This window comes from Coenobita brevimanus, chromosome 53 (genome assembly GCF_032717465.1).
Source record: "Coenobita brevimanus isolate Jiangsu-jjx chromosome 53, ASM3271746v2, whole genome shotgun sequence".
Lineage (NCBI taxonomy): Eukaryota > Metazoa > Arthropoda > Malacostraca > Decapoda > Coenobitidae > Coenobita > Coenobita brevimanus.
Window position 1 is genome coordinate 825,782 of NC_137006.1, and position 22,089 is coordinate 847,870.

A 22,089-nucleotide genomic window follows, 5' to 3' on the forward strand; every position below is an offset into this window, starting at 1 on the left:
TGTGAAGGAGTATTGTGGTGTGGATGTGGATGTGATAAGAAAGCATTAGGAGAAATACACTGAGGTGGTTTGGCCTTGTGGAGAGGATGAAGAGCAAGAGACTAACAAGGAGTGTGTGTGTGAGTGAGGTGGATGGGGGAGGAGGGAGGGGGAGGCCAAGGATGAGATGGAGGGATGGAGTGGAGAGGTATATGAGAGAGGGCGATGAGAGTTGGGAGGAGGGCAATGAGATGGCAGGGGACAGGGTGACACGAAGGTGATTTGTTTGTGGCCACCCGTTGTGGGATTGTGGAGTCTGGCAATAGATAGATAAATAGAGTATTATTATTATTATTTTATTATTATTATTATTATTATTATTGTATTATATTAAAAATTATTATTATTATTATTATTATTTGACATTCATAATTTAAACTCCCTCACCACAGTTACAGTGTTTTCTGTTTAATGCTTGGTACTTAGATTGCATTTTGAAAAGGACTTCATGAAGGAAAGTGGTTCACTGTGCTAGCATGTAAGGTGACCTTATGTTAACAACAATATACTATAAGTAACTTGGAGATGTACATTTACTTTTTGGTAAGTGTTTTTGGATTTCAGGGGTTGGGCACTGGGTACTCTAGTGTATATAGAAGACGTGCTTATGTTTAGTTCTCAAGAGGTGATTTGATTTGATTTTTTTTTTCTTTTTTTTTTTTTTTTGTTTTTTTTTTTTTTTTTGCCATCAAGGAGAGTAGGCTTGTCATCTGCCCTTAAATGTACTGGATTGTAGTAATCTAGCCTTGGGCACCTACACCTCAAAGGGGGTAAAATGGGATTGGCTGTCACTGATGCACCATTATGGAATTCTAGGAAGTGATATGGTCGGTGGGGGCACTCACCATCCACTCACATGATGTAGTGCTGCTCTCAGGTGTCTGCCCTTTCCTCTCCTCCATCCTTCTTTTCTTCTATCCTCTTCTGTCTTTCCATCATTCTTTGTTCATCCTTCTGCCTACGGGTGACTTTACACTCCCTCTTCTCTCTTTCCGTCATTCTTTCCTCTTTGTTCTGCCTGTTGGTAACCCTACACTGAGTTACAAACCAAGTAGTTTCCTGTACAGCAGGAAACCATTTACTGTGCAGGGTGGTAACCATATAACCAGGTTTTGGCACCTGGTGGTTCAGTTAGTAATTATGGCGCTCCAGTCGGATTGAGCCTTTGAAGGTTTATATCCAAGGGGTGGTTGGAGTTTATTGCTCACGTAATGCCACACTCCCAGGGATGAGTGAGGCAGGTCGCTGTCATCTTAAATGTCAGGACCAACTTGCCTAGCCCCGGGCTCCTATGCTCCACATGGGGCAATATAGGATTGGATGATGGATGGATGGATGCTCCACATCTTTCTTCAGGTCAGACATGTTGGATTTGACTTTCCCAAAATTTACAGCAGTCAGGGATGTGTTCTAAAATGGGTGGTTTAGAATGAAACCACTGTTTTTGAGCCATTGGAGTAAAGTGCACTAATCCATGCCAGGCCACCTTGTGATATCAGATAATGTAATTTGTGCAGCAGAGAGAAGAACATTGATGAATTAACCAGCAGTAGGAACCTGCATAGAGTGGACCTCCTGATACCTCCTTAGGGTTACCAGCCTGAGTGTTGTTTAGCACTCCTATGTTGGCTGAACGTCAGTTGTTCGTTTGCATCTGAATTACTGAAAATCCACTGGATGGTATGAGTAGAGAAATAAGGGAGCATGAAGGTGGGTGGGAAAGATGGGACATTTGAGAGGACAGTAAGAGGGAACTATATTCCTCGGGCTAGCAAGGAGGTTTTATTCTAAAATCTGTCTGTTTACAAGACCTGTCAGTGCAAGCCCTTATAGCTTTGAATACCACCTGCATAAGACCATACAGGCTCAGAATGGTATTAGGTGCCCTGCTCTCCCCAAAACACTGGGAGTGAAGTATAGAGATAACTCAATATTGTGAGATGGGCATTATCTCTATAGAAGGGCATTGTCTTTATAGTTTATCAAGAGAAGGGGGGGGGGAATAAAGGGAGAAATCTCTTTGTAGGTTTTAGTCCTATTAGCCGTACAAATGAGTATACAAATAAACAGAATTAGATTCTAAAACCATACAGTTATATGACAGATGTGTTTCAAACCTTGGCCTATAAATCACAGAAGCACATAGATGCTGGCTGAAGGTCCATAGGCAAACACTGTGTTGATCTGAATTCTAAGAGTTTGTAAGACATAAATTATTCAGGTGCTCAAAATGGCACTTAGATAAAAAGAGGTTGTGGAGACTTCTGAGATATTCAAATAGAGAGACTGGAAACTAGTCACCTAGCATTCAGTGGGAGCTGAGGGGAAACTTACCATAAATGTTATGAATATTTGCAGCTTGCTTTGTAATGAAATGACCTTGGACTCATAGTGACTTGCATTATGAATAAATACTCGTCCACTACTTATGTTGCCATTTAGGCTCCTCCCACTCCCTCCCTTTATGGGGCATAGAGTCAGAAAGAATGTGGGGGTTCCTAGATTTCTTTCTGAAGATGCACTTGGGTAAGATAAATTTAAAGGTTAAGCTGTGTGATATATGTACATAGACTGAAAAGCAAGTGTGATGCATCAGAGAATTGCATGACATCACAAAAGAAGCTAACTTTCTTTAGAGCAGGGGTGGGAACCTTTCTCCTATTAAGTGCCATTTAGGATGTTTTTAACATCATTCGTGGGCCATACAAAATTATCAACTTAAAATCAACTGCTGCCCAGTACATTATATATATATATATATATATATATATATATATATATATATATACACATACATATTCGTTCATGAGTTTATGAAATTGCATTTATGAATTGCCTTGCGGGCCTGATGAAATGGTCTTGCGGGCCTTATACGGCCCGGAGGCCAGGCGTTCCCCACCCCTGCTTTAAGCCATTGATTCTTTGGCCTTTTTTATAATAATGATAATAGTAATAATATTAATAATGATAATAATAATAATGATAATGATAATAATAATAGTGCCACATAGGCTATAGCTGCTATCAAAGGATTAAGATATAGGTCTTAAAAAAAAAATGTTAAATGAAGGCCACAGGCTCTGATCATGTAGTCTGTTTGGAAAGAAACATGGAGAAGCTGGACTGGGCAAAGAGGTTGATAGTTATTCCCAGATTTTAGGGATGGAATCTTAATCAGTTTAGCATGAATGATTCTGACACTGTTTTCATGTAAGAATCCTTCTGGCTAAGGATCTTTGAATTAAATTTTGTGTGTTTATCCAGACTTTTCATGTAGTTTAGGCCTGATACTCGAGCACTTGAAAAGTACTTTATACAAGAGCCACAAGTAAAGTGAGATGGATGGACATGGGATTGAAGAAGAACTAAGAATGTTAAGAATGCTTTGGAAGGCCCATTGAGGTGTTGAAGTCAGAGGAGTTGTTTGTAAGTTCAGGCCTGTATGTGACAGGGAGACCATGCAATCTAGGATGATAACATTGACATTGAAGGCCAGGTTCATGGAGTCCTTAAGGGCACTGCTGTGTGTATACACCAAGCCTGGATGTACCTCTTCTCAAAGAATAACTGGGTGAGGCATTTTAAGAAGACACAGACCGAGAAAGGTGAAAATTTCTTAGTTGAAAGTATTGGATCCATGATTTCCACCAACACTCATATTGCATAGCTGTTGAGGGATGGAGGAGAGGACTTGGGCTGCTCATTGTGGTTAGATTTTGGAATGTGTATTGCATAAAAGCTCCATACAAGATTCAGCAAGGTTGCAATAAGACCCACTGGAGGAGTTTCCTGATAACAAGGTAGCAACACAACTAAAGTTTTGTGTACCAAGATTGCGTCAACCACGGAGGTACAGTTAGCAGTATATGATCCTAAAATTGTCTTAGCTTTGAATGACTTTGAGAAGGATTGCTGGGTGGGCAGGGGGAGGGGAGAGAGAAGTATACTTACCGCCACTTATTCCAATTGACAGTGGTGGTGTTCAGTCCCCCTTTGATGTGGTTCTCTTGTTGCTCAATAAGAAAAACTGAGGTTTTTGAATGATGACTAAGGTAAAGAGGACAGTCTGTGGTTGTGGTATGTGTTGAAACAGAATTTGAAATGCATGGTGTGAGTAATCAGCCAATTTACTGCTGGTTAGACCGAGGATGAGGTGGAGGGATGGATTTGAGAGGTATATGAGGGAGGGGGGGGTGAGTTGGGGGGAGGGGAGTCAAATGGTGGGTGGCAGAGTGACTTGGAGGCGTTTTGTCTGCGGCCACCCTTTGCGGGATTGGGGCGTCGGGCTATAGATAGATATAGATACTTGTTTCTTGATAAGGTATCTGCCCATATGTTAGTCTTTCTCAGTAAGTCAGCTGCTTATAAGTGAGTGTCCAGAGACTGCATGGTGCAACAGCTGTTCTGCTATAGTGAGGAGGGCATTGAACCTAGAGGAGCTCTGCCTTTTTTTTTTCTTTTCTTTTTTTTTTTTAAATGCAGGAAAGAAGGATTCGAAGGCTGGAGCCTGCAAACCGTTCCTCCCAAGAAAAAATAAAAACAATACAAAAGAGAGCCAAAGTCAAGATCCATTAATTTCATGATGCCTGGTCACACTGTGCTTGCAAGACTGGAGATCATTGGAAGTAGGAAATACAGACAGTTCCAGAGTTGACCTGTTGCATAAATGAAGGACTGTGAGTAATGGTTAACTCTTGCATTAGAGAGTTGGACAGAAAAGGGATGAGAATCTGTTGCTAGATGGGTGCTACGCACCCATCGTAGTGGTGGAGGGATGCAAGCAGACAGTTCAGAGGAGCAGTGACCATTGAAGTAGCGATAGAAAAGAGATGAAGATGCAGCAGGGCGGTGAAGAGACAGAGGTTGAAGGGAGCCAGTAAGAGGAGGAGAGTTGATGAGATGAAAAGCCTTTGACTCCATCCTTTTGAGAAGAGCTGTATGTGGGAAGCCTCCCCACACATGAGAGTTGTACTCTAAACAGGGGTGAATAAAACCAGTGTATAAAGTCAACAACTGTGCAGAGGTAAAGAAGGTATGGAGTTGGCTAAGCACATCCAGTCTCTTGGAAGCAGATTTTACAAGAGATGCAATATGATCTTTCCAAGATAAGTTCCGAGTGAATGAAAGATTTTACAAGAGATGCAATATGATCTTTCCAAGATAAGTCCCAAGTGAATGAAACCCCAAGCAGGTTCAAGGATGATGCAGGATTGAGCTGGATATTGTTAAACATTAGTGGGTGCTCCTGTGGAAGATTGTGTCGAGTTGTTAGGTGTAATAACTGTGTTTTTGATGCGTTAAAAACAACAAGATTATTTTTACCCCAGTCAGAGGTACAAGCCAAGTCAGACATTATGTGTGCCATAGCCGCATCCCTTGTTTGTTGAAGTAACTGCCAAGATGGACGTTGTGGGAACCGAATGGAAAGGTCTATCTATCTATCTATCTATTGCCAGACGCCATAATCCCGTCAGGGGTGGCCATTTGACTCTGAGTTATTTGTTTTACAGGGAGGGGCACTAACCCTCCACCAACCCACTTGTTGACACGTAGGGAGCACGTATGGTTTGGTTATATGGTTACCACCCAGCGTTGTAAATGGTTTCTTGGCTTACAGGAAACGATTTGGCTTGTCACTCAATGTAAAGCCACCTGTAATGGAAAGAAAAGCAATAAGAAGTGACAGGAAAGATGGGAGAAATAGGAAGAGAGGAGGGCAGGTACAGAAAAAGAATGATAAAGGCTGAGGAAGAAGTAGGCAGCACTACATCAAGTGAATGGATGATGGTCGCCACCATCTACCACTAAAATGGAATAATCAGCGTACGAGTGGATAGGGTTAGATGTACAGCGTAGAAGGTCATTGTTGAATAAAAGGAAGAGAGTTGGTGATAGGACAGAGCCCTGAGGAACACCACTGTTGATAGATCTAGGAGAAGAACGATGGCCGTCTACAACAGCGGCCATAGAATGACCAGAAAGGAAGCTGTAGATGAAGGCACAGGTAGGAGGATAGAAACCGTAAGAGGGCAGTTTGGAAATTAAAGATTTATGCCAGACTTGATCGAAAGCCTTTGAGATGTCAAGTGCAATGGCAAAGCTTTTGCCAAAGTCCCGAAAGGAGGATGGCCAGGAGTCTGAAAGGTAGGTGAGAAGATTGCCAGTGGAGCGTCCCTGACGGAACCCATACCGACGATCAGATAGAAGGTTGTGATAGGAAGGATGCTGTAAAATTTTTCTATTAAGAATTGACTTGAAAACTTTTGAGACACAGGATGTTAAAGCAATTGGACAATAGTTAGAGGGTTGGGAATGGTCACCCTTCTTTGGGACTGGCTGAATGAGAGCAAACTTCCAGCAAGAAGGAAAGGTACAAGTTGAAAGACAAAGACGAAAAAGTTACTTAGGCAGGGGGTAGGCACTGAAGCACAGTTTTTGAGGACAACAGGAGGGACTCCATCAGGCCCATATGCCTTGTTAGTATTGAGGCCAGTGATGGCGGAAAATACATTGGCTGAAGAAATTTTAATGTCAGCCATGAGGAAGTTAGAGGGGGGAAGTGATGGAGGAACAGCACCGGAATCGTCTAAGGTGGAATTGGAGGAGAAAATCTGTGTGAAGAGATCTGCTTTATCAGTAGAAGAAATAGTTACAAAGCCATCAGAGCAGAAAAGAGGGGGGAAGGATGATGAGGTAAAGTTGTTAGAAAGGTTTTTTGGCAAGGTGCCAGAAGGAGCGGGAAGAATTCGAGTTGGAGAGTTGAAAGCATTTAGTACGGATGAAATTACTTTTAGCAGAGCGAAAAACAGACTTAGCACGATTCCAGGCAGAAACATAAGGAAGATGTGATTCTGGGGTGGGTTGGCTCTGGTACCTTTTATAGGCCCTCTCCTTGTTGCAGACAACATTAGAACAAGTGTGATTAAACCAAGGCTTTCTTGCATTAGTAAAAAGGATATGAGAAGGGAATGTATGCTTCCATGCCCGTGAGAATGACCTCTGTAATGCGCAAGGCATACTCAGATGGCTCCCGGTCATGGAAGCAATAATCATTCCAGGGAAAAGCAAGGAAGTACTGCCTGAGGGCCTCCCAATCTTCAACTCCAAAGTGCCACAGACGACATTTCTTTGGAGGGTCCACAGGCTGCACCGGAGCGATAGGACAGATTAAGGTAATAAGGTTGTGATCGGAGGAGCTCAATGGAGAGGAAAGATTAACAGTGTAAGCAGAAGGAGTAGTTGTAAGGAAGGGGTCAAGTATGTTGGAGCTCTCTCCAAGGTGGTCAGGGATACGGGTAGGGTGCTGTACAAGCTGCTCTAGGTCATTAAGGATAGAAAAGATGTAGGCTTGTTCACCAGGTGGATCAGTGAAAGGAGAGAAGAGCCAGAGGGGGTGGTGAACATTGAAGCCTCCTAGAATGGAGATTTCAGAGAAAGGAGAAATGGATAGAATGTGTTCCATCGTAGAAGTAAGATGGTCAAAGAATTTTTCATACTCAGTTGAATTAGGTGATAAGTAAACAGCGCAGAAATATTTAGTCATAGAATGACAGGAAAGCCGAAGCTAGAGAGTAGAGAATTCAGAAGAATCAAATTCAGGAACACAAGAGCAAGATAAATTGTTGCGTACATATACACAGCAGCCACCTTTGGCTTTGAAATGAGTGTAAAGAAAGTAGGAGGAAACAGAAAAGGGTTTGCTGTCAGTTGCATCAGACAGCTGAGTCTTTGTCCAGAAGAGAAGGTGAGGTATAGAGGAGGAGAGCTGGTGTTCGACAAAGAGAAAGTTACGGGAAAGGCCTCGAATGATGCAGAAATGAAGAAGTGAGTCAGACAGTAGTTCCAGACATCTCTCCGAGTCGTCACTGGGAGAGGGGCAGATGGAATTTATGCTCCCCCCGGACTCCAAGGCTTGATTTAATGATGCTATTTTTAAAATCATATACTGTATACTACCACCTGGGAAGCCATCTTGAAGATCATTGATCATCTTTGAGGGTGCTGGCTGTGGTTTCAAATGATTATCCTTATAATGCACAGTTCCTTGACATTGATATGTAAGTCTCAGTCCTGTGTGTCCCAGCATCCTTGGCCATGATGCTGCACAAGAATTGGTATCTCTAAGCTGAGTATGAAGTGTCCATGAGAATTGCCAAAGTGAAAGTGGGAGAAACCCGCAGAACTAATGTCTCACAAAACTGGTTGTAATCATTAGTCTAATACTCTGTGGATAGGTGGTGCTTATGGGACTGGTAGGTTTCATTGATGTAAGTCTCAGTCCTGTGTGTCCCAGCATCCTTGGCCATGATGCTGCACTAGAATTGGTATCTCTAAGCTGAATATGAAGTGTCCATGAGAATTGCCAAAGTGAGAGCAAGAGAAACCTGCAGAACTAATGTCTCACAAAACTGGTTGTAACCATTAGTCTAATACTGTACTCTGTGGATAGGTGGTGCTTATGGGACTGGTAGGTTTCATTGATGATGGCAAAACAGTGCATTGCCTATTAAGTTTAGATGACCTAATCTGAAAGGCCTGGGGCAGTGAAATTCAGTGAGCCTACCAGTTGTCCAAGTTCTTTCATGCAGACAAGGAGGCATCTTGATGTTTGATATTTATTGGGGATTGTATGTTGTGTGGGGATGAGTGAAAGGTCACAAATTTCACTTCTTAGATGATCCTGAGACCATCCTGAACTACTGAAGCTGTTGGGATGGTCTGGAGTGTGCCTTTGTTCAGCTGGTTCAAAATCTTATCTAGGGAATAGCGATCACCCTCTCCACCAACCGACTGCATTACAGCTATGTTGGAGTCACTGCAAGCCAGTCATTGAAATATGCTAACATACTGACCTCCCTGGTTGGTTGCCACAAGAAAAACATACTTTTATCGCTACTGTATTGTGAAATCCTGTAGGGTGATGTTTACACTGAAAGGTAGTTTACTAGACTGGAGCTCCTGTGTAATGGTGTTGGCGCTGAAAGGTAGTTTGCAAGACAGATAACTTTGCCTTCTTACTCGAAAGACCAGAAACTTTTGTTATGGGGGGGTATATTATGGTGCACTCTTAACCCTTAATTAATCACCAAAAAGGATAAGGAAAAGCTTACAAGAAAACTAACTTAACTTTACTGTACACTATAACATACACCAAGGAAGAAACCAGGATTCGTTTTACAAAAAAGGAATTCATATAAGCCTCAGAATACAAATATAAAAACGAGTTATTTCTTACCTAACTAGAATACACTCAGTGGAGGCTAAGTACTTACAAAGCTCAAGGAAACTTGGAGACTTCGATGATATAATCCAGATAAAAATCACACACTAGTGTAAATGGAGGAGTGAACTAAAAATGGGAAATGGTGCACAAACAGTGTGTTTTGTAATCAAAGTAATGTATTGAGTAATGTGTGAAAATATGAGGAAAAGTGCAACAGAATGTGACAAACGTGTAATGTGACAGTAAGTGACAAAAAATGTGACAAAATGTGACAAACGACAGTATGTGAACAAATGTGTCTCTCTCACATTGTCCTTGAGCTTATAAAGCAGACTTACTCCACCTCTCTTGGCTAACTAACCACTAGGCTGTCTTAAGTGCAATCTCCAGCCACTTGCAGACATTAGAGGCACCTGCTACCAATGGGAGTCATACACATATTACACAAAACCAATGGCGTGCCATCAAGAAAGCCAAGAAAGCGTTGTTCAGACTTCTGTTGGCAAATACAGGTACTGTACTCTCATTTTGCTCCTCCCACACTATAAGTTACACCCGCTGTGTTCAAGGACATAAGGGATTTCTGTGCAATTTATGGGAAAAACAACTTGTGTGTTGTCAGTCCAGAAGGCAAAGTTGACCGCTGAGTAAATACAGCTGAGGTCTAGGGTTACCCTTACAGCCAGCAAAACTGATAGGAAAAAGAGATTTATTGATCTTGGCAGCTCACCTGTCTCCTTGCATTATCACCTTATCTTCTGTTTTACCCGTTCACTACTGAGATAACTACACCAGTGACACTTTCCTGTATCACTTAGCTATTAGGACACATCAGTATGCATCAAGGAGATCTAGGGATGCAACCCAGGACTGTTTGAAGATGCCAGCAAACCGACTCTGTTGTGACCATGGGGAAGGCCTTTGTTCGATATACCTGGTCAGAGTGTTTAGATTCAATATGATTTGGGCCCAACTGGAATCTTTTAGGGGGAATGGGAACCCTTGAGCTAGGAAAAGTAGTGGTGATTCTCTCTCTCTCTCTCTCTCTCTCTCTCTCTCTCTCTTTTCCCCTGATAATTATATACAGTTCTTTGTCACCAAAGTTGGGATGTCTTTTCCTTGTGTCCAACATTGTTTTTAATAATTTACTTGACAATGGCATAGGCACTTGTAGCTCACACTGACTCCCAATTGATACTTGAAGCTCTTGTAATTGGTCCAGTGTTTCTGCATTCTGCTGCCCAATTGGTCAAGAGGGTCTCACTTAGTGCATGAACTTTCTCCCCAAACATTCCCTTAAGTAAAGCTGACAGGAAGAAGATAAGTCAGTCTTGAAAATAAGACCAGACGTCATGCACAGGCCTGGAGGCAGTCATAGGACCACCTGAAATATTTAACGTAAGGCTAGCCTAAAGGCTGCCATCTGAGGGAGTTTTGTGCATCCTGGCCCAGGTCATCTGAAGTTTTGCTTTGCAAATTAGCACCAGTAGATATCATTTTAGCTGCCTGGTTGTCAGTTTACTCTGTATCTGATGTGTTAACCCATTTTCCCACTGGGCTTGTGTTCCTTCTCTGTGTTAAGGAGGGAAAAAAAAGAAAAAATGCTAGAAGTGTTCCAGAAGCAGGAAGAGAAAAATATAAAAACTGAAGAACTGTCACACCTCCATTTGTTCATTATTCAAACCTTCAAAATTCTTGGTTCCACCTCACAAGCCAAATAGTCCACACAGTATGGCATTTCATGATGTTTGTTGGATGGAGCCATTATATGTAACCATCAGGTTCCCCCTTAGAAGCTAAATAATCCACACACACAGAGTATATTGGATGGAGCCATTCAATGTAAACAGGGAGTCATCGTAAAAGGGTGTTGTTGAAAGGATTCCTCTTTGTGTGTTGGAGGTTTGAGTGTTGTGGGTCAGCCTTTGTGATTGTTCTTCCCTCCCTTGATATGTCAGTCATAACACCATTGTTGAGGCTGGTGAAAGGACTGAGACCGAGCAGCCTGATGAGTGGCTCTTAGTTGGGCCTTTGGCTGCTGGATTTTTTGTTCATGATGGCTTAGTGGTTTGAATGCCCCAGTCAGAATTATTCTTCCCTCAGCTTTATGGATTCTATTCCCAAGAGGTGACTGGGAGGTCTTTGATCAAGTAGTAGTAGTAGTAGTAGCAGAGTAACCCAGGTCTGTCTGGCCAAGCTGACTCATCAATGCAGGCAAGCAGTTGCCCCTACAGGGCTGTCTCATGCAGAGAACTGATATTCTCCTGTGGTGGACAGTGCCTTGCCACAGCAAGGCATGGGGAAAAGTGTGGAGGTTGGTTCCTAGATGGATGCAGCAATTGCATATCCACCAAGTTAACAGGGGCACCACAGTAGGCTTCACATCACCCCATTATTATTTTGCTGCATGATTACCACCCATTGCTGTGTATGGTTTCCTGGGTTACAGAAAACCATTATGCTTGTCACTTAGTGTAGAGTCATGTACGAAGTAGCAAGCACTACATTAAATAAGTGGATGGTGGCCACCTGCCACAGTCTTTGATCATGTAATGTAGTTATGTAGATGGATGACCATATGAAGGCAGTAAATGGTTGGTTGCCATTAACCCTGGGAGTTACCAGATGCCAAAACAGAAAGAGATATAACACTCAGGTTTATTTTATCATATGCAGGGCTGTTGATACTTTTTTGTTGATTGTGCATATGGTGAATGTTGTGAATGTGCTGGACAGTATTAGAAGAAATACCTTGAGATGGTCAGGCTTGTGGAGAATATGGAGATTGAGAGACTGACTTGGAGAGTGTATGTGAATGAGGTGGAGGGATGGGATGGAGAACCATATGAGAGAGGGATTTGTGAGTTGGAAAGAGGGCAGTCTGATGGCAGAGGATTGGGATGTGTGGAGGTGATGCATTTGTGGCCACCCCTTGTAGGATTAAGGTGTCTTTAAAGAAGATGAATGCTGAAAAGAAGCTTTATAATAAACTAAGTGTAAGGATGGAAAATATTTAAATGAGTGGATCATTATCAGATGAGTGGGACAGATGCGTTTGTTGTGATGTCAGTGTGGTAATTCAGTACTGTATATCTACAGATGCTTGTAAAAGAGAGGATAACTGGTGTGAAATGGGGTGAGGAAGATGTAGAGTATTTTAAATCTGGCTGACATAAGAGAGTGTATGTGAGGTAGAAGGGGAGAGGAGAAGAGAGAGAGAGAGAGAGAGAGACTAAGGATAAAGTTGGGGGATGAGGTGGAGAAATCTATGAATGAGAGTAGTTGGAATGGAAGTAGGGCTGTCTGATGGCAGAGGACATGGTGATGTGGAAGTGTTATGTTTGTGGCCAACCTCTTGGGGATTAAACCATCTGGGTGTACCTTAGGTAGATAAATGGATAGCTATATATTTCCAGATACTGCTGTCTTGAACTTCTTTCCAGTAGTGAAATGAAGTGACATCATCTCTGTTGCAATACCGGCTATTTTACAGTAGTCAGTTTATTTTTGTTTAAGGGAACTGGACTACTCTTACAATATGAATACTGAGTTGTGGTTGATATGAAGTTTTTTAGTTATGAGATAAGGATGAGTCTCCTTGGTTAATAATAAAATTTACCCTCCAATCTGAACACATGGTTAATAGTATCATTTTTCTTCCAGTCTGACTATACCTGGCCATCACCTGAGCTTAAGGTCATTATAAATCATGAGATGAAAATGAACTGACTGTAGCTTAGTACATATACTATATCTATGTATTTCAAAATACATATTATCACGTGCTTATTTTAACCTCTTGTTATATCTCAGCATTCAGGCTGAAAAGATGGCAGTTTTAGGCCTAAGGTAAAGTGGACAGAGGATGGTGTCATGTGCTGGTGTGTATATTCCAATTTCTCGCCAGGTCTGCCGGCTCACGGGTGGGTCCAGCAGCACCATGGCAGCCACATGCGGATGCGTAAGGAGTCGGGTAAGTAGTGTCCAAGGCAGTGTGTACCTCCTGACTGCTCGACTCTGTGACCTGTATAATTGTTGGTTTAGGAGGCACTCTAGTATGTCTTTCAAAGTAGTTTTTCATTTTTCACCATTATAGTTTTTTTTTTTTTTTTTTTTTTTTTTTTTTTTTTAAGCTGTTCTGCCCTTTCCCCCAGTTTACAGCACCAGTTATATGGAGAAAACTTTGATATTTTGCAACACATACTTGGCATATAACAACAGCCATCTTTACTCTTTTGTGTGCTGTATATCATTCTTACTAGTGAAATTGATTGTTTAAGTAACCTGCAAGAAAGTAATAAATTGCCAGATACAGAAATACGTAAGGAAGAGGTGCTCGGAAGCCTCCTAAACTGGCAAGAGTATGGGCCTGTATTTGTCTGTGTTATATGATTGAATGTTTGGTGTTGTGGTGGTGTGGATGCTTGCATTATGACTTAGGGTAGTTGACTTTTTTGAGTGCTGTGTTTTTCTTGTCATCTGCCTCTTGTTTATGCCATAATTGAATGTTTGCTGTTGTGGTTGTGTGGATGCTCGAGTTGTAACTTAGATTAAGACAGATTCATTTTGAGTGCTCTGTTCATACTGCCAACTGCCTTCTGTTTTCTAAGCTGACTTTCAAGTCCAGTTTTGTAATTTTACCTTGCTCTTGATGCCTGAGAGGGATGCCATTATGTGGTGGCACCAATATATCTGGGTGATGGAGCTCTCTAGTTATACAAACATCCCTCAGCAACTTCCCTGTCCTTCGAAAGGAGGATGGCGAGCTGCAGGAGGAGTGCAGTTTCCAGTCCATTGTGATTCATGTTTCAGATGAACCTGGGGCTGCAACTGCTTCTACTATTACTACAACCATAATCTTCATCAGACCCCAGAAGTATTTCAAGGTTGCCCTCTGACCTCAAAGATTTAATTACTGCATAGACTAACAGAACTTTCTGTCTAGCCTGTTAGAGTGACATCCTATATTTTTTACCCCTGAGATTGTCTGTGTTTACCTTGTGTCCTTGTGGATTGATTAGATTAATTCTCAGATCCCAGTCATCAGCTGAACACATATTCCAACCTTACAGACTGACTGTACGTGTTTTCTCACTTTAGATTGGCTGAGTTTAGATTCTGACTTCAATAGTGACTGAGTTTGCCTGCCGACCTCAGACATAACTTAGAAACATGAAAACCTATCATATGACATTTCTCTACATCATGATAAAAATACATTATGACTATATATATGGCTTTCGTCATCTGTAGTGTTTTTCTGTCTATACATATATTTCTTCATCTGCATTAATTGGTACCTACACTGACATTGTTATTTCATGGTTGACTGAGTTGGCTAACTCTCAGCTGTGTAACATCATCTGGTGACTGTTGAAATTGAACAATAGAGATTCCCTGACTGTGACCATCGCAGGAGGGCTAATGTTATTTGTATTAATTGCATAAGGAAAAGAGGCAGACGCTGTAGGTACACATGAGGAAGGTTCTGCATTGTACAGTTACCCGCCACTTTGAACTTCTAAAAGTGAGATAGGTGCCAGTGAAGCAGAACCAAGTGCCCACCAATCTAGTAACTGTGTATGAGAGGGGTGAGGTAATGGGAGGAGGAATGTTAGGGAGAACTAATGGTTTCTGTCCCTCCTTCTCCTATTCACAACCATCTCACAAGCACAGTTGCCAGGTAAGGGAGTGTCAAGCTACTGCTTCGCTAGAACATATTTCACAGTGATTGGTTTGAATTGGAAACTATTAAAAAAAAAATGTATAATGTAAAACTTTTCTCAAGGGTACCTGTTGACTTACTGGACTTGGATATGTGTTTATGTGGTATAATGAATGTGTTTATTGATGGTATCTGGAATGCATATTTAAATATTAACAGTGGATTATGATGTTATGTATGTTTAACATGTTTATTTTGACTTTTTGTTTGTTTTCTGAACTGGCTGTTTTTTGTTTCAGAATGCCTTTATTCCTTTTGTTTCTTCTCTTTGCTAACATTTGAGTGCTGGGGAGGGACACCTTCATGGGGTGGCTACAGTATAGCTGGGCGGCTCCACTGCCCAGTTATACCAGTGTCCATCATTTTCTTCTGTAACCCCAAAAATGAGGATGATGGCTTGCGGGAGAAGGACAGCTTCAACCTGCAGTCCATTGCGTTCATGTTTCAGATGAACCTGTGGCTACAGCCATTACTGCATGTCTTTGACAAGCATTCCTCACTTAACCCCTTCACTACAATGACATTTTTGCATTATGTTTGTTACCACCACGTGACTAACTGAGCTTAGGAAGAACCTCTCATATTTTGAAATGGTTAATGAAAACAGTACCTAATCCTTCTTTTTTTTTTTTTTTTTAATGTAAGTTTGATTCAGCTGTCTGAAGATAGCATAATAGAAGTTAAAAGATGCCCTCTGAGTGATGAGGTTAATGTCTAAATTATGAGCAGGCAAAATACTACGAATTCAAGTGAAACAACATTTGAAGAACTAATTGTCACTGGACTGTTTTACAGGTACAGTACTGTATTATGAAAAATTACTTTCATTCTGTCATCAGTGGATGTGATAGGAAACATAGGAGGAACACAGTGAGGTGGTTTGGCCATGTAGAGAGGATGGAGGGTGAGAGACTGACGAGGATAGTGTATGTGAGTGAGGTGGAGGGGGGGAGAGGGAGGGGGAGGCCGAGGATGAGATGGAGGGATGGAGTGGAGAGGTATATGAGAGAGGGGGGTGTGAGTTGGGAGCAGGGGAGTGAAATGGCGGGGGACAGGGCGACTTGGAGGCGATTTGTTTATGACCACCCTGTACAGGATTGAGGCGTCTGGCAATAGATAGATAGATAGACATACTTATACAGTGCCAGTACTCTACTGTACTGCATAAGTAAAAAGTTTTCACATTCATTAATATTGACAAAGAAAAGGAATTAAATAATATTGGTAACCTGAGAACAGGTATGTACTCTTCTTATGACAAATTTATCTCAAACCATACAACTTTGGGCCTATTTTTTGGTTTGGTTTTATGGATTGATATTTTACAGTACTTAGAAATGCTAAATTATGAGAGACTGACTGAGAAAGTGTATGTGAGCCAGGGGGAAAGGGGAGGGAGACAGGATGAGGTGGTGCAATTGGGTGGAGAGATATGTGAGAGAGTGGAGTGTGTGTTGGAGAAAGGGCAACTATATGGCAGAGGACAGGGTGACATGGAGGCAGCCTGTTTGTAGCTACATCTTATGGGAGTAACATGTTTGGCAGTAGATAGATAGACTTTTCCTCAGACTTGTTAAAGTGTATTTGGATGCAGTGAAGTCTTACTTGCTAAAAACAAATCGGGGGCACTGATGGGGCACCTGCATGTGGTGACACTGTGCACCCTGGGTGGTGCAGCTGTGGCAACCACTTGGGAGCCAAATCTCCTCGTATATACCTGCACCTTGCCTTGGGGAAGGACCCTGGTCCAACATTGATGAGGCACTGTTTGTCACAAGAGGGTGTAGGATCCCTACACTGTGTATGTTCTGTACTGTACCTGTAAGACAGCCCTAAAGAGGCTGTTGCTTACCTGTTTCCCCCCCCCCCCAAGGTACATCGTCCATCTGCTGAATAAAATAACAGGCTGTAAATTTAAACTGAAAAATGTACTTCATTTTATAGACATTCGTTTTCCATTGATATATGCCCATTGTATTTCTAAATGTTATTGATTCAGATTTATTCCTTTTTGTCACTGGGACCTGCATGAAATATACAGACTTTGTAACCCAGTGTAAGTAGTAGGTCCAGTTTGCACTGGTCGTCATTACATATAGAGTATAGATAGTTTTCCTCTTATGTGAAGGAGCGCAAACCTGAATTAAAAAATGAAACTGTTGCTTGTGATTCACAGATAAAGTACCTGTTTGGATAAACACATATAACATTCCTATCTGATCCCTTTATAAACTGCATCATTGTGAGCATAGCAACTTTTAAGTGAAAATGACTTAATTCATAGCAGCATAATGTATGAATCTCAGTACAAAAAGCAGTTTTGAGTGAGGAATGCCTATACAGTGAGCGCTTGCATAACGTGGGAATATTGTACCCTGAAGCTCCTGCTTAGTGGGAATTCTGCGTTATAGCCCCATATGTTTACACGTTCAAGGGTTCATGGTACCTAAGCCAGCCCCAAGTTCAGACTTTGGGGCAATTTTCAGTTTTTTTTTTTCCAAGACATTTGCCTACCTAATAACGAGTCAATTGGCACACCCTCCCTTTCCTTCTGGTTGCAGTACATCAGCAGAAACCTCTCCTTTATTACGAGAGCAGGGTCAGACACTCATATCCTCTTTTCCATGGGTCATCCTCCATATTCCTGAGCTGTCTTCAGAATGGCTTCCTTCTTGCTGAGAATCGTGCAAATGGTGGACTCGTTAACTTTGTAAAATTTCACAGCGTCACAATTCCGCTGTCCTCCTTCTTCTTGATGACATCCACCTTCTGTTCCTGCGTCGCAGACTTCCGATGTTTGGCAGGGTCACAGTTCATTTGGTCAGTCTTGGTCAGGTGGCCAAAAAAAAAGAGCAAAGATCACACAGAGCACGTGTACAGCCAGAGCGCGGAGAGAGGGTAGGCTTAACTGGGACAGGAATGCTCAGTGGACTGTGACGACATCCCACGCATACACTTGATAGCAGTACATCATTGGCTGATGCAATCAGCACTCTGTCCATCACTTGTTGCATCATGTGAATTCCAGCTGTAATTTTATGCTTCATGCCGTGTTCTGTGTAGGCCGCATAGTATGGCTTTGAAACATAAATTGGGGCCTCCCACCATGTTACATCCATTGTCACCACATACTCAGTTGCTGTAAAAAATTATCAGCTCCCTCCGACCGCATTACTGTATATCTGTTTTTTCACGTGTTGTGACATTTTTGGGACACAAAATGGCACCTTCCGTGTTATGTGAGGATCACGCTCTGTGATCGTGTCTTATGCGAGCACTTGCTGTACTGTAATTTTGTCACACTGTGCTTTATCAGATAAACTTCCTTTTGCTGTATAAAGATTTCACAATATATAGATAAACTCTGCACGTGTGTCTTTCAGCTAACCTGTTGTATGTATTGTCAAAGTATGAAGTATCTTGACTCATGTAGCTACCTCAGATACATAGGATGAACTTGAAGCCTTTTTGCTAAACCCGTGAGAAACAAATCTTAACTGTGTTGGTATGATGACACTCATTTTTATTTTTACTTCCTCCAGATATTTTTATTCACTTATTTGGAACGAGTTTTGGAGAGCGTGAAAAGTCATATGAGGATAAATTAGCTTGGAGGCAGTTCTGGCATAGCCATCTGCTATGTGGAGGTGCCCAGGAGGGAACAAAACATCAGAAGTTCAGTAATGATGATGATGATGATGATGATAATAAATATGACCTTTACTACTCAAGGGGTTAAGCAGTCTCCAGCAACCCATGTATTACTATAACTTAAAATTTTGTATTATTCCTGCAACCTCCAGAAGTTAGTGTTCAATATAGGAAAGAACTCACATTGAAGGAGTTAGCCATTGAAATTATTCATGGATGAGTGGTTGGAGTTTAAGCCATTTGCGTCATTCAAAACAGGTTGTGTGTTCACAGACAAATTTATTATTAATTCATTTCATTTAGTTTTTGAAGGCTTCAACATACTTGCATTCATCGGCCTTGATCACCTAACGGAGGCTGTTTATGCTGCTCGATCTCTGGCAGCTTCCCTGTTTAGTCCCTTATTCCTGAGGTCACACTCAATGACCTTGTCCCAGTCTTTTTTGGTCAACCTCTCGGTACCCTACCTCCAACATTAACACTTCTCACTTTCTGCACCAGATTATCATTCCCCATCCTTTCCACATGCCCAGATCATCTCATTCTGCCTCTCCTCATCACAGCACCAATACACTCCAGTCCGATCCTACCTCAACTCTTCTATTGTATACCTAGCCCCCCCCCCCCCAGGCCTCGCACTCAGGGATGTAATTGTCCTCTTCCTTTACTGCCCAGGTCTCACTACCATACAGCATTATGCTCTTAACACATGCCATTTACAAAGATCCCTTAGTACAGAGGGAGAGCCCTCGAAAACAACTCCCTGAACTTCTTCCAACTACACCACACTCCAACCCCACCTCGAGCACATAACGTGTCTCCCAAGTAACAAAACTCTTCCACACACTCACCAGCAAGTTCACTTCTTTCACACCTGGCAATCTCCTCATGTCTACCCGACACACCACATACATGAAATCAGCATCATCTCACAGTCTACCTCTAATACCACTACGTCTCTTATGCACTCACTTATCACAAACACTGCACAAAATGGAATTACTTCCCATGCCGTTGTTGCAGATCACATGGCCAGTTTCCCTTTGCTTTGACAGTACTGCCCCCAGCCCTAGATACCATCACTTTTGGTGTATCTTCATTTACTCTTAAGCCCTTGTGCCCCATACCATCTCTCCACTTCCTAAATCTTTCCTCCGCCTCCCTTTCATTCTCTCAAATCAACACCAAATCATCAGCATACAACATCACCCACAGCAGTCCATTTCTGAAGTCACGTGAGAGGGCTTCAGGTACCGTAATAAACAACAAGGGGCTCAAGACTGACCCCTGATGCACATCAGTGTTCGTAGAGAACTCCTCACTCAAATCTCTATTCATCCTTACGTAGGTGTGAACATGCACATACGTGGTCATAACCAGCCACTCCTCTATCCCAAGTTTTCTCATTGCCCACTCTACAATCTCTCAAGGGATTGTGTCATAGGCCTTCTCCAAATCAACAAAAACAAATTACAGTTTCCTTTTCTTTCATACACATTTTTCCCAAAGCTATCAAACAATGAATATGGCATCGATGGTCCCCTTTGCCTGGCATAAACCCAAACTGTGTCTCATCAGTAATCACTCTTTTCTAATCATACCTTCTAGAACTTTCTCCATTACCTTCATTATCTGGGCCAAAAGCCTTATGCCTCTAGAATTTCCTCTTTCCAGAGCATCACCCCTCACCTTCTGCATATTTACAATTACACTCTAAAGCCAGCCATCTGAGGGAAGAATGAGAGACATGGAAAGATTCTTCACTCTTCTCTCCTTTTTTCTTCTCCAGTAATATACAGTATTGTATCCTAATTATTATGTGTGTAATCGGTTCCTCTAACAGTTCATATTAGGTTTACTTCGTGGCTGGACCTCCTTCTCAGTGGAAGAGTGATAGAATCAACCTTTCCCCATACTGGCATAGTAGGAGTGGGAAGGGGCATGTGTAGGAAGAGTGATGCATGTGTCAGAGTCGTAATTGCTGTATTGTGTTAGAGTCTCTGCAGGTATATGCCGTCTTTTTAAGTGGCAGTGTGCAAACATACACAGGCATATGAAAGGGCATACAATTAACACCCTCTTCAGATACTCACCATATCTTGGGTTCGAACCCCAGACTTGGACACACGCAATGTGAAATGAATCTTCTACCCATTTGGCCACTGCAGCTCCCACAACAGTGAATTGAAAATTTGTTAATTTTATGCTAGTTTTACGTTACTCTTTGTGCTGCTGATGTGTATTTTATTGAGCTGTTATTGGAAGATTTTGCGTAATTGAGAGAAAACCTGGGAGTCAAATGTACAGTAAATGAGAGAGGGAATTTTCATTTAGATGTTTCTTTGCATTTGATATACCTGGGAATTATGTTTAGGCAACAGGAGATGACAGTTTTATTCATTTGGTGAAAGCCCCTCTGTTAAGTGCTACAATGCCAGTGGTCAGTGTAGTGGCAGGGAGTGATATTAATTATTGTTCGTTGTGCTAATAATACAGGTCTTCGAATGTGTCTGGTGACAGCAAGAATATAATAGAAAAATTTCCATTGTAGTAAGGGTGTTGAAGAACTGGTAAGGGGTTGAAGATGGGTGTTTCTGCCCTATTCAGTTAGATGGGGGATCTCCTGTGGTGAATATATTTGTCGTGTGGAAGCAGGAATAAAACAGAGAAAGGGTCATTGTAGTGAAGAGGTTAGTGGTCTTGTTCTACCCCCTTAACAGTAAGATGGGTGCTGCAGAAGGATGCCTTCAAGTGGAGCACTGATATGACTGGGTGGTGGACCTGCCCGATTGTACAGATGTCCCTTAGTCCCCCCTGTATCCCCTGATAAGAAGCTAGTGAACTGAAGGAGAGCAGTAGCTTTGATCTGCAGTCCACTGGGTTCACTTGAGCATGGGGTTGCAGCTTCTACAGTCCTTTTTACATTAAGGTGGCACAGATTTGTGTCCATTTGCAGCTTATTTCACCCAGCTCAGTAGTAGAAAAAGCTGTACTATGGCTGCACATCCTTTCCTTGGCACTTCATGACAAGTTCATATTCTTGTGTTAATTTATTGTTACAGTTCAGTGTTCAAGAGGCAGTTTTTGTTTAGGTTAGAGTGAGAATAGCATAGTTCAACTATTCACAATGAGAGGGTCTTTTCTGTGGTGCATGAAGAATAAGATGGGAAAGATATATTTTTATTGGCAGGGTTGCTGTCAAAGCCTAGATCATGTTTGGGCACCTCTTTTATTATTTATTTTTTTGTTTTATTTATCTATCTATTGTTTATCCTCCTCTTGCATGATGATATCATCAGAAACCATGTATGGATAGACAAAATGAATATCTAACTACCCTTATCTCTCTCTCTCTCTCTCTCTCTCTCTCTCTCTCTCTCCTGCATCTTCTGGTTCACTCTGCATAGTTCTGTACCTTTCAGCCCTGTAGTGGTAACAGCTTTAGTCCAAT

The 22,089-nt window shown here is 41.9% G+C and overlaps 1 protein-coding gene across 1 annotated transcript in view; it reads left to right on the forward strand.

The window, feature by feature from the left end:
* Positions 1-22,089, forward strand: part of LOC145400835 (tyrosine-protein kinase fyna-like) — an 80,874-nt gene that overhangs the window by 15,787 nt on the left and 42,998 nt on the right. The window contains exon 3 of the mRNA XM_080273271.1: positions 13,170-13,235. Coding sequence (XP_080129397.1) covers positions 13,170-13,235 — 66 coding nt within the window. The remainder of the gene's footprint in view (positions 1-13,169; positions 13,236-22,089) is intronic.